Raw genomic sequence first — 13111 nt, forward strand, 5'->3', positions numbered from 1 at the left:
AGCCCTTCTTGTGCCGCATCACGTGATCTCCTTTTAAGAACATTTCCACAATGTCTCCATGAAGCCTTTCCATCGATCGAAGGTAGTAGAGCCCATATCTAGCATAGTTGTGATGTCCAGCCATGAAGAAGTAGGGGAGCATCCCCTTCATAGCCCAAAGATGCAATGGCCAGTCTCCTTCACGCTCAGCATGAACAAATGCCATCATTATGAATACAGTTTTCACAAGGTTCTGTACCCATAGTTGTGTGGTCATGCTCTTTGTTGCTTTGGTTTCAAGAGTGTCCATTAAGACTTCATGACTTTCTACCTGAGTCACGCTGGAACGAAGGACCTCCTCAGTCACCAATCACAGGGCCCTGAAGTTTTGGGGAAACTTTTTTCCACCAAGCATATGAGCAACACCTCCAAAGGCAGATTTCATCACGTCTTCCAGCCCACTTTCAGCCATCAAGTTCCCCACACAACCGATGAAACTCATAAGGGTGTGCATGCCATCCAGCATTGGTATGAACTGGGTAAATCGCTCAGGATAAACCAATTTAACATTAACTGGCCACTCGATACAGCTGTTGGTCGTTTGTGAAGGTGGTTACGGTTTGTCCACACTCTGCGGTCAAGCATTTTCCCTCCTCCATTGCTGTAAACATCGTGTCCAGATCAGCTGGATCCATATGTACGAGTGGTGTATAAATGGCCCTCGTTGCAGGTTGGATGGATCGTCCTTGCTCTCTGCAGAGCTTCGTATTAAAGCCACTAAACTCTGGTGTATTCTGATCAGAAGTGATTTGCTTCAGAAAAGAGAAATCCATATCTTGAACTCTCCGAAGTTGTATTGCTTGATGAGCCAATACATGGAGAGGTAACACCACATGTATGGCTTCTTCAACTGGCATCGTTGGTTTCTCAGGTCCCTTGCACCTTTGAACCGAAATGTCTTCTGTCACAGGTGTCTTCATTTAATCACAGTCAATCGTCTGATGATGGCTTCATCTTCAGATGTGTAAGATATCTCCTGATCTTTTATGGTAAGTCGTACTGCAAGAGAATGTGTTGAAACGAGTCCATTCTGGGATGAGATATTTGTGTCGAAGTTGTCAGCAACAACCTGAACGAGGTCACATTCAGCATTGGCGGTTCCCCTAATCCCGGAGTGAACGGTTGCAGCCTTTGCTGCTGATCCCTTGAAACGCTGAAACTCATCATAGGAACAGGTCACATGATAGTTGTACAACTGCTCGATGAGGCTTTTGCGACTGACTAGAACTCCCAGTGCTATTTGGAGTGTAGTTGGTCGATTGGTGATCATATTCGTTATGATGTTTCCCATCAGAGCTCCTGGAAGTGTGCAGTCCAGTTTAGCTGATATTTTGGAGAGTAGCAATTGAAGGGTTGAACTCACTGCTTCATTAGCAATATCTATATTAATTCTAGTCTGACAGGAACTGGGGTCAGACGACAACTGCTTAGATTCCTGTGCAACCTTCTTGGCAATTCGTTCCATGGAAACATCAATGGCGCCATCTTCATCTGATGCTACTAAGTTGATCACAGTAGACGCTCTGCTGCGAAACAAGATTAAACTAGCGACACCTTCACCAGACAGAACCAGAAGCTCAGAGCCAAGTATATCCAACAATTTGGATAACAGGGTTCGTTGAGAGTATAGCTTTCCTACATGATCCTTGTACATATTGTAGACTTCTACTGAATTCCAGATGCGCAACATGTCGTTTTTCATCGATGTGATGGTAAAACTGACAGCTGGCTCAATGTCCTGAGTTTCTCTGCCACTGTGTGCTGCTGCTGCAACAGAACGGGGTGCCATGAAGGACTTTCTGCAGTCATCGTGATATCTCGCATCAGCAGCATGAAGATCGCCAATTGTGCCCATTCATTGTATCTTGACCTGATGTCCTTCTTCATCCTGGCGGGAATCGATAACATCGAGAATAGTTTGTTTGAAAGTTGTCCGATCAACACAATCTGCAGTCCTACAAAGGAGAACTCACCGCCAACGATTAGAATTCTTCTTATCAAAGTCCATGATGCACTTTTCTCCGCAAAAAATGAAATGTTCTTTAAAGTCAAATACTGTCGTCTTTGAACGGCGGCTTCTTTTGCTTGTTGAAGCATCTTCCAAACAGACATTACTCATTTGTTTCAACTGTCTTTCTATGTGTGAGCGTGATGTGTACGTTGACACACAGTCTCTATGGCATTTGAGCTCGATAGATTTGCCTGCCTGTAATCTCTGTTCAAGCTCTTCATGCATACCATCTTGTCTTGCTTTGCTGGACCAGATGATACTTCGCACTCTGTCTGGACCAACTGTTACCAGAGGTTTTCCAGCTTTAGTTGCATCGCATGGACTGAAGAAACAGTCTCCCATGGTGATGGAGCCTCAACCTGTAACAATAGAGGTAATTATAAACATCAGTAAACATTTAATTTCTTTGTTCGTATTTTAAAAAATTCTCAGGAAACAGGTTCCACCCTGTGTACTTTTAAAAATCAATAAAATACACTTGCTTTCAGACAGATCATGTTAAATAATAAAAAAACTAGAGTAATTTGACTGCGCGCAGTTGACGGGTATGCCTCCGCTCTCCCGCACAAACACTTGAGTATTGACATATTTGACCCTTGACCTTTATCATATCTGGCCCAAAATCTAATCAGTTAATTGCCCTGTCTAACTTTACCTTTGTACCAAGTTTGATGAAATTTTGTCCAATATTTCTTGAGTTAGGGTGTAAACAGTAAAATTTCAGAGTTTGACCCTTGACCTATACCACATCTGGCCCAAAATCTAATTACTTAATTGACCTGTCTTACTTTACCTTTTTACCAAGTTTGATTAAATTCTACAATTTGCTTCCTGAGTTATCGCGTAAATGAAAATATGGACGGACAACCCGGAAACATAATGCCTCCGGCACCCTTGGTGCTCAGAAGACATTACTCTTACTTAAAACTCAGTTCTCCATGTTTCTTTCATTACATTACAAGCCTCAACTTACTTGATCAGAAACAGTTCAGGCTGTTTATTTTCTGAGGTCAGCCATTTCTTCACAACTGTACTGGGGATAAATGGCTCTGCGCATATTATTTTCAAACAGTTTTGTTGTTGTTGTATAACTGTACTGCAAATCGCCGATCGGCGCGGACAAATTCAGGGGGTAGGGTTATGCTAATTTGCACATTAATGAGCTAAATTTAAATGTTATCAAATTGTAAGTGGGTTCATCATGACCAGTGACCCTAAAAACATGGGTTTGGACACCTCAACCAGGCTGTTTGGATGCTTACTTCTGGAGATATTAAGAAAGTTGTTATTTTGATAATGGCGACTGCGAATTTGCATGTTGATGAGCTAAATTTAAATGTTATTAAATTTTAAGTGGGTTTATCATGACCAGTGACCCTAAAAACATGGGTTTGGACACCTCAACCAGGCTGTTTGGATGCTTACTTCTGGAGATATTAAGAAAATTATTTTGATAATGGCGACTGCTAATTTGCATATTAATGAGCTAAATTTAAATGTTATTAAATTTTAAGTGGGTTTATCATGACCAGTGACCCTAAAAACATGGGTGTAGACACCTCAACCAGGCTATTTGGATGCTTACTTTTGGAGATATTAAGAAAAATAGTAATTTTGACAATGGCCACCGCTAATTTGCATATTGATGGATTCCTACAAAAATGCTCAAGGGTGCCAGAGTGGCATCAATGGGAATATTCATTCAGATGGTCTGGTGATCATAAAAATGCAGAAAAACATTGTGCGGACCCCAATGCACGCTTTTCTGGCCAACACTCGGACTAGTGCGAGAGTAGCGAGAGTGAGGGTGCGAGTCCTGACAGCCAACATGTAGTCATACACCTGGGTAGAGTAGACACCTTTATAAACACCTTCACCTGCTCAACACTAAGAGAAGGTAATGAAATCACGGCGTACCGCCATTGATTGGAGGACTGTGTAACTCCATGGCTCTGAGAAGACTTAGTGAAGCTCACAATCCTGGGAAGTCCTTGATTCCGTGAAAATGGACGTCAACTTGGCTTACCTCGAACCGTCAGCAGATGGAGTCCTCGCGCGGGTTGTTCTCCACAAAAGAGCCAGCACTCTCCATTACCCATGCACAATACCCCCCTGTGACGCAAGCAAATGCAACGCGTCATCTATTAATGGCGTAAACTATGTGTGGGGGAGGGGGCGGAATTAATTAAGTGAAATTAAAAAGGAATATAAATAGTCTGATCTGTCCTATTTATATGTCCTGTACCACACGCAGTTCATGTATCTATAATTCCAGCAATGTGTGTGTGTGTGTGTGTGTGTGTGTGTGTGTGTGTGTGTGTGTGTGTGTGTGTGTGTGTGTGTGTGTGTGTGTGTGTGTCTGTCTGCGACCGCCGTTTCTCGGCGACCGCCGGTCCGATCTGATTGGAACTTGCCAGGAATATTGCCGGGGACCCGCGGATGTGCCTTTTCGAGGTTTGATATCAATCGGACAAGCGGTTCCCAAGTTACGGGCATTTATCTGTCGACCAATGACAAGACACGGTGCTATGACATCACGAATGACATCACAATTAATGTTTATTTATTTATTTTTGCACGATTGACGTTACAATTCTTCTTCTTCTTCGTTTGGTATGACATCACAATCGACGCTGGGGACCTGAGTATGTGCCTTTTCAAGGTTTGATATTAATCGGACAAGCGGTTCCAAAGTTACGGCCATTTATCTGTCAACCAATGACAAGACACGGTGATATGACGTCACGAATGGCGTCACAATTAATGTTTATTTATTTATTTTAAAAATTTTTTGCACGATTGACGTCACAATTCGTGACGATTGACATCACGATTGAGGGGGCGGGAGAGGGGGGTGAGAGTAGGAGCGAGAGAGGAGGGAGGAGAGGGGAGGGGCGAGACTAGGGGGAGTTTATTTGACGTTACAATTAATGTTTATTTATTTATTTATTTATTTGCTTTTTGTGAATACATTTACAGAGAGAGGAGGGGAGAGAGAGGAGGGGGGAAAGAGGGGTGAGAGAGGGGGGCAAGAGAGGGGGCGAGAGAGGGGCGTCACAATTCTTCTTCGTTTGCTATGACGTCACAATTGACGCTGGGGACCTGAGTGTGTTTCCCAGGTGTTTCCCAAGTTATGGCCATTTATGATATGGTTGGTCCGATCTGATTGAAAAAATGCCCCAATCCAGTCGTCGTTTACGAGAGCGAAGGAACGAAACTGCACCTACGGGCCTGCCTCACCCACGAGAGAGGGTACTGGCATGAAAGAGGGGTAGAGAGGAGGGGGCGAGAGAGGGGGTGAAAATTCCCCAATCCAGTCGTCGTTTACGCACCTATGGGCCGCACTAGTCTATCTATAATTCCAGCAATCTCTGCATCTGTCTGTCTTTCTGTCTGTCTGTCTGTCTGTCTTTCTGTCTGTCTGTCTGTGACCGCTGTTTCTTGACAACCACTGGTCCGATCTAATTGAAACTTGCCAGGTATATTGCTGGTGCCCTGTGGATGTGCCTTTTCAATGTTTCATATTAATCACACAAGTTGTTCCCAAGTTATCTCCATTTATTTACCAAACCAATGACAGGACACGGTGCTATGACATCACAATTGACGTTACAATTCTTCTTATTTATTAATTTATTTTTTTTTGCACGCAGAGCCACGCACGTCCGGGCACGTACTAGTTTTATATTAAATTTCACGACTTGTGTTTTTTCGCACGATTTTACATCTGGAGCGGTGTATAAACAAAGGATTAAAAAATAATTTTTTTTTTCTACAACCCATCCATGCTGACGATGTACTGATGCCCAGGCGAAAGAGGAAATTCACAATTATACACACAATGATCGATGTAAGAATCACGGAAAACAAAACACGGACTGCCGGAAACAGTTACACAAGAAATAAAGATGTCGACGCCTGTGGAGAGTATGGAGGCTTTGAGCGAGTTCGTCGCTGTCACCGGAGTAGACGCTGAACGGGCGCGGTTTTTCCTCGAGTCCTCGGGTTGGGACCTGCAGGTTTGAACCGCCAATCAGTGTTAGAGTAACACGGGGTGAGGGGATGGAAAATGGTCTCCCGAACCTCTCGCTTTACTGATCTGCTGATTTGGGGCACTCACCTCTTCCCTGTTGAGGTGTTCCTTCTTTATTACACCAACCATGATAAGCGGCCTCTTGTACTCCACGATCTCCAAGGTCTGTGCGAACGCTCTCTCCCCTCTATCCCCCAATCATCTCCCGAAATTGGGCCATGTCCGTACCCTCCCCCCTCTTCACCTGTTTGGAGGTACTACATCCACGCCCCCCCCAACCTTTCTCTGTTTGGAGGTACTACATCCACGCCCCCCAACCTTTCTCTGTTTGGAGGTACTACATCCACGCCCCCCCCAACCTTTCTCTGTTTGGAGGTACTACATCCACGCCCCCCAACCTTTCTCTGTTGGGATGTAGGTACTACCTCCACGCCCCCCAATCCTTCTCTGTTTGGAGGTACTACATCCACGCCCCCCCAACCTTTCTCTGTTTGGAGGTACTACATCCACACCCCCAACCTTTCTCTGTTGGGATGTAGGTACTACCTCCACGCCCCCCAACCCTTCTCTGTTTGGATGTAGGTACTCCCTCCATGCCCCCCACCCTTTCTCTGTTGGGGTGTAGGTACTACCTCCATGCCCCCCAACCTTTCTCTGTTTGGAGGTACTCCCTCCATGCCCCCCAACCTTTCTCTGTTGGGATGTAGGTACTACCTCCATGCCCCCTCTAACCTTTCTCTGTTTGGATGTAGGTACTACTTCCACACCCCCCCCCCTCAACCTTTCTCTGTTGGGATGTAGGTACTACCTCCATGCCCCCCCTAACCTTTCTCTGTTTGGAGGTACTACCTTGATGCCCTCCTCCTCCCAATTCATCTGTTTTGAGGTACCTCATCCGTGCACCCCACCCCTGCTAACCTTTCTCTGTTTGGAGGTATTACTTGACTGACAAGTTAAGAGCACATGAGAGTATTTAGTGAATACATGAAACTATCCAACAATGGACATGTACAGATTGTACAATTGCAAAAGGACATTTTGGTTTCAATGTTTCCGTGTTGTTTCGACATGATTGTGTTTGTTCATTATACGTGTTCTACCTATTCATTTGGAGGACACATGCAGGGGTGTATTAATTGGATACTGATGGATACATTTTTTTGGGAGGGGGGGTGGGGGGTGGAGGAGGGATTTAATATATTATTATTTATCTGTGGTAGGTGTCTGAAACGAAATTGAGGCTCATTGAAGAGGGAGTAAAGGAGAATGTATCGATGGTGGGGAAATGGGTGGAAGCAACATTCGATGGAATTTTAAAACAGGAACAAGAAGAAGGAGCATGAAACTGCAAGAAGGGAGGGGAAGGGGGGGTGACCAACAGTACGGTCGAGGGACACAAATGAAGGAGGCGGTGCACATGGGGGGACAAGCTCGATTCAAGCATCGAGGTGAGCAATGAGCCTGGATTTTGGGAGTTTCAGCAGAAGCGGTTATTGGTAGACCAAATGTGCCCTGCAGAAAACCTGGAAGAGCAAGGAAAGGGCGGTGTGTGTAAGGCCACAAAGGAGGTGATGGAGGACATGGACCGAGCTGTTTTGTTGGAGTAACAAGCCCAACGACTCTGCTTCATCGCTGGAGATTCCAATGATTTTTGAGGGTCTTGTTCTCCATGACATCAAGGAGTGTAAGGTGTGAGCAGCAGTTCCATCAAGCAGTGTATAAAGGCCTTGTCGGTTCATTAAAGTTTGGATTTGCTGAGTAAAATCTTATGATGTGTGCACATTGAGCTGGCTTTCGAGGCCAACGTTGAAATGTGGTTTACCCAAGGAGATCATGGCTGATGCTGAACTCCCAAAGGTTTGAGGGACAGTTCTTCAAGAGGTTGGGTTTGTTTATTTATATTTTGCGCAAGTCGATTGGAGGGTTCACTCAACAATCTTTTCAGAGGCAGGGTAAAAGTGTTAGTTTTGTCAGGTTTGAAAGGGTTATTTAAATTGTTGGATTGGCCCTTGATTCTATCAAGGTCTGCAGAGAAGAGAAGAGAAGAGAAGAGAAGAGAACAAGAAGTTGCTTCCTGCCTATCTGAAGGGTTAGTGATGCCATGGCAGTGTGTAGACTGTAGTCATCAGCGAATAAATGAGAAGGGTTTTTCTAAAGAACCAGAAAGGTCATTGATTAGGAATACGGCTGTGCCCAAGATACTGCTTTTGGGTACTCCAGGCTTGACAGGGAGAGGATATGAAAGGATCCCATTGAGAGCTATGAGAGTTGGAGGAAGTTAGCAAGCCAGGATAGGAGGAAGCCTTGGATGGGTGGATACGATAACTGCAGATGAGGTATGAGAAACCGGTGTGTGAAAGAGGTGTAAGAATTCCCAGGCGGTATTTATATCCGGAGCGGTAGAGACCGAGGACCAATCCAGAAATCAGAGCCCCCTTCCAATTGACAATTTTGACATGCAAATCATACGACTGCCCAAACTTTGAGAGCAAGGATGACAATTTTTTTTTATGCATAATCTTGAGGTCATTCCCCACCTAAAGTCTTGAAACCATTTTTCTCGATCTCGAACACCTTCTCCGTGGCGCCCCCTTCAACTTTGTTTTTACACTGATTTCATCAAAGTATGGATAATCCGATGAGTGTGAAATGCCATATAGCCTATATTACGTTATATTGTTCCTGGAATGTTCCATAGGAAGTTTTGCACCAAAGGTCATAAAGATCAAATTTTCAAAGTTGTGGGAATCGAACCAGGTTTTCGACCTTCTTCGACAAACTAACTCCATTAAGCTATAGCACGTATCCTGTTTCCTTATTTTCATGTCCACAACATTGTTTTGTGACCTTTAAAGGTTATGCAAAGGTCAAATTTTTAAAGTTGTTGAACGAAACCGGGTTTTCCACATTTTGCAGCTAATAACCTGTCACTCGTACCACATCATGTTGATCATTTTTATAACTTGAACAAACATTATCACATTGTCTCATCCTTGACTTCTGAAACAATCTACATCGTCAAATACCGCTCGTGAACCATCGTCGTCTTCAGACTTGTTCTTTTTAAAATCTTTCCTTCTGTAAACCCAGACACCCACAGTGTGTGATTTATATATATATATATATATATATATATATATATATATATATATATATATATATATATATATATATATATATATATATATATATATATATATATATACAAACACGCACTGATGAGCCAAAACATTATGACCACTGAAAGGTGAAGTGAATAACATTGGTTATCTTGTTACAATGTCACCTGTCAAGGGGTGAGATGCATTAGGCAGCAAGTGGACAGTCACTTCTTGAAGTTGATATGTTGGATGCAGGAGAAATGGGTAGGAGTAAAGACCTGAGTGACTTTGACTAGGGCCAAATTGTTATGGCCAGACAACTGGGTCAGAGCATCTCTGAAACGGCAAGGCTTGTGGGGTGCTTCCGGTCAGCAGTGGTGAGTACCTACCAACAGTGGTCTGAGGAGGGACAGACCACAAACCGCCGACAGGGTGTTGGGCGCCCAAAGCTCATCGATGCACGAGGGCAACGACGGCTATCCCATCTGGTCCGAACCGACAGAAGGTCTACTGTGGCACAAGTCACAGAAAAATTTAATGGTGGTCACGGTAGGAATGCGTCACAATCCACAGTGCATCGCACCCTGCTGCGTATGGGCCTGCATAGCCGCAGACCGGTCAGATTGCCCATGGTGACACCTGTCCACCATCAAAAGTGCCTACAAATGGCACGCGAGCGTCAGAACTGGACCTTGGAGCAGTGGAAGAAAGTCGCCTGGTCCGATGACTCCCGTTTTCTTTTAGATCACGTGGATGGCCGTGTACGTGTGCGCCGTTTACCTGGGGGAGTGATGGTACCAGGATGCTCTGTGGGAAGACGACAAGCCAGTGGAGGGAGTGTGATGCTCTGGGCAATGTTCTGCTGGGAAACCCTGGGTCCTGCCATTCATGTGGACGTCAATTTGACACGTGTCACCTACCTAAACATCATTGCAGACCACGTACAGACCTTCATGGTAATGGTATTCCCTGGAGGCAGTGGCCTCTTTCAGGAGGATAATGCACACTGCCACACTGCACATTATTCGAAAATGGGTGAAGCAACATGATGAAGTGTTCACGGTGTTGCCCTGGCCTCCAAATTCTCCAGATCTCAATCCGATTGAGCATCTGTGGGATGTGCTGGACCGAAAAGTCTGATCCACGGCGGCTCCACCTCGCAACTTACAGGACTTGAGGGATCTGCTGCTAATGTTTTGGTGCCAGATACCACAGGACACCTTCAGGGGTCTTGTCGTGTCCATGCCTCGGCGGGTCGGCGCCGTTTTGGTGGCACATGGAGGACCAACAGCATATGTATAAGGCAGGTGGTCATAATGTTTTGGTGTGTGTGTGTGTGTGTGTGTGTGTGTGTGTGTGTGTGTGTGTGTATACGAGGTGTGTTCAAAAAGTATCCAACCTTAATTTTTCGTGCGTAAACAAATGAAGCGAGGGAGGCGTGGTTTGGTGCACGTATATAGGCGATCCTAATCCGTATGTGTGAATATTTTCCCGCCTGCAGAAGCTGTCAGTCGCCGACAGACCGCCGATGAGTGAGGAAGTGAAAGTGAGCACCGTCGGATTTTCGTTTTATGACAAAATGATGGATCACTGTGGTCTCATCGCCAGTGATCACCGTGTTGAAGAAGTTGGGATCGCTGTTCAGTCTCCAGCATGTCCTGTGCGATCTCCAAACGGAGTTGCTTCTGCTCGATCGTTAGCAGCTTTGGCACGAACTTCGCTGAGATTCTCCTTAAGCCCAAATCCTCAGTCACAATGGAATGAACGGATCCAATGCTGACGCCCACCTCGTCTGCAAGTTCTCTGATCGTGATTCGATGATCCTGCATCAGCAGGGTCCTCAATTGGTCAATGACTATCTCATTTTGGGATGTTGAGGGTCTACCAGAACGTGCTTCACTTTCCACTGATGTGCGACCATCTTTGAAGCGGTTGTACCACTCTTTTATCTGTGTGGTGCCCATTGCTTCGTTCCCGAAGGCCTGTTGAATCTTGCGGATCGTTTCCACTTGGGAATCGCCAAGCTTTACACAAAATTTGATGCAGTAGCGTTGTTCAAGTTTTTCCGTCATTTTGTCAAAAAAGAAAATCTGACGGCGCTCACTTACACTTCCTCACTCATCGGCGGTCTGTCGGCGACTGACAGCTTCTGCAGGCGGGAAAATATTGACGCATACGGATTAGGATCGCCTACATATGTGCACCAAACCATGCCTCCCCAGCTTAATTTACGCACTCCACGCACGAAAAATTAAGGTTGGATACTTTTTGAACACGCCTCGTGTGTGTGTGTGTGTGTGTGTGTGTGTGTGTGTGTGTGTGTGTGTGTGTGTGTGTGTGTGTGTGTGTGTATGTCTTCTTCTTCCTCTTTCGGCTTGCTCCCGCTAGGGGTCGCCACAGCGGACCAACTGTCTCCATTTTGCTCTATCCTCCACATCTTCCATTGACACTCCAACCACCCGCATGTCCGCCCTCACCGCATCCATGAACCTCTTCTTTGGCCTTCCTCTTCTCCTCCTGCCTGGCGGCTCCATCTTCAACATCCTTCTCCCGATATACTCCGTTTCCCTCCTGTGCACATGTCCAAACCATCTCAATCTCGCCTCTCTCACTTTGTCTCCAAACCGTCCTACCTGCGCTGTCCCTCTAATACACTCATTTCTTATTCTATCCATCCTCGTCACTCCCAACGAGAATCGCAGCATCTTTAACTCTGCCACCTCCAGCTCTGCTTCCTGTCTTTTTGTTAGCGCCACCGCCTCCAAACCATACAACATAGCTGGTCTCACTACCGTCTTATATACTTTCCCCTTCACTCTTGCAGCTACCCTTCTGTCACAAATCACTCCTGCAACTCTTCTCCACCCACTCCATCCTGCCTGCACTCTCTTTTTCACTTCTCTCCCACACTCTCCGTTACTTTGGACAGTTGATCCCAAGTATTTAAACCAATCCACCTTCCCCACCTCAACTCCTTGCAACTGCACCATACCACCACCCTCCCTCTCATTTACGCACATATACTCCGTCTTACTCCTACTGACTAACATTCCCCTTCTCTCCAGTGCGTACCTCCACCTCTCAAGGCTCAATTCAGCCTGCTCCCTACTCTCCCTACAGATCATGATGTCATCCGCGAACATCATGGTCCATGGAGACTCTAGTCTGATCTCGTCCGTCAACCTGTCCATCACCATTGCAAACAGGAAAGGGCTCAGAGTCGATCCTTGGTGCAATCCCACTTTAACCTTAAACCGGTCCGTCATTCCTACCGCACACCTCACCGCTGTCACACTGTCCTCATACATATCCTGCACGATCCTCACATACTTCTCCACCACTCCCGACTTCCTCATACAATGCCACAACTCATCTGTTGGCACCCTATCATAAGCTTTCTCTAAATCCACAAACACACAATGTAACTCTTTCTGGCCTTCCCTGTACTTCTCCATCAACATTCTCAAAGCAAACATCGCATCAGTGGTGCTCTTTCCTGGCATAAACCCATATTGCTGCTCACAGATCGTCACCTCTCCTCTCAACCGAGCTTCCACTACTCTTTCCCACAACTTCATGGTGTGGCTTAACAACTTTATCCCTCTGTAATTTCCACAGCTCTGCACATCACCCTTATTCTTGAAAATCGGAATCAGTACACTTGATCTCCACTCCTCCGGCATCCTCTCACTTTCCAAGACTTTATTAAACAATCTGGTTAACAACCCCACTGCCATCTCTCCTAAGCACTTCCATGCCTCCACTAGTATACCATCTGGGCCAACCGCCTTTCCACTTTTCATCTTCTTCATAGCAGTCCTCACTTCATCCTTACTGATCCACCCCACTTCCAGATTCACTATCTCCACCTCTTCCAACCTTCTCTCTCTCTCATTTTCTTCATTCATCAGCTCCTCAAAGTACTCC

At 45.5% G+C, this 13111-nt stretch overlaps 1 protein-coding gene across 1 annotated transcript in view; it reads left to right on the plus strand.

Annotated features, from left to right (window-relative positions):
* Nucleotides 1–5911: 5911 nt before the first annotated feature.
* The window catches only part of LOC147020580 (NSFL1 cofactor p47-like), a 50614-nt gene continuing 43414 nt past the window's right edge, over nt 5912–13111 (plus strand). The window contains exon 1 of the mRNA XM_085896034.1: nt 5912–6069. Coding sequence (XP_085752160.1) covers nt 5959–6069 — 111 coding nt within the window. The 5' untranslated portion in view covers nt 5912–5958. The remainder of the gene's footprint in view (nt 6070–13111) is intronic.

Source organism: Eptatretus burgeri, chromosome 9, assembly GCF_056783735.1.
Source record: "Eptatretus burgeri isolate ZD-2024b chromosome 9, Ebu_testis_v1, whole genome shotgun sequence".
Classification (NCBI taxonomy): domain Eukaryota; kingdom Metazoa; phylum Chordata; class Myxini; order Myxiniformes; family Myxinidae; genus Eptatretus; species Eptatretus burgeri.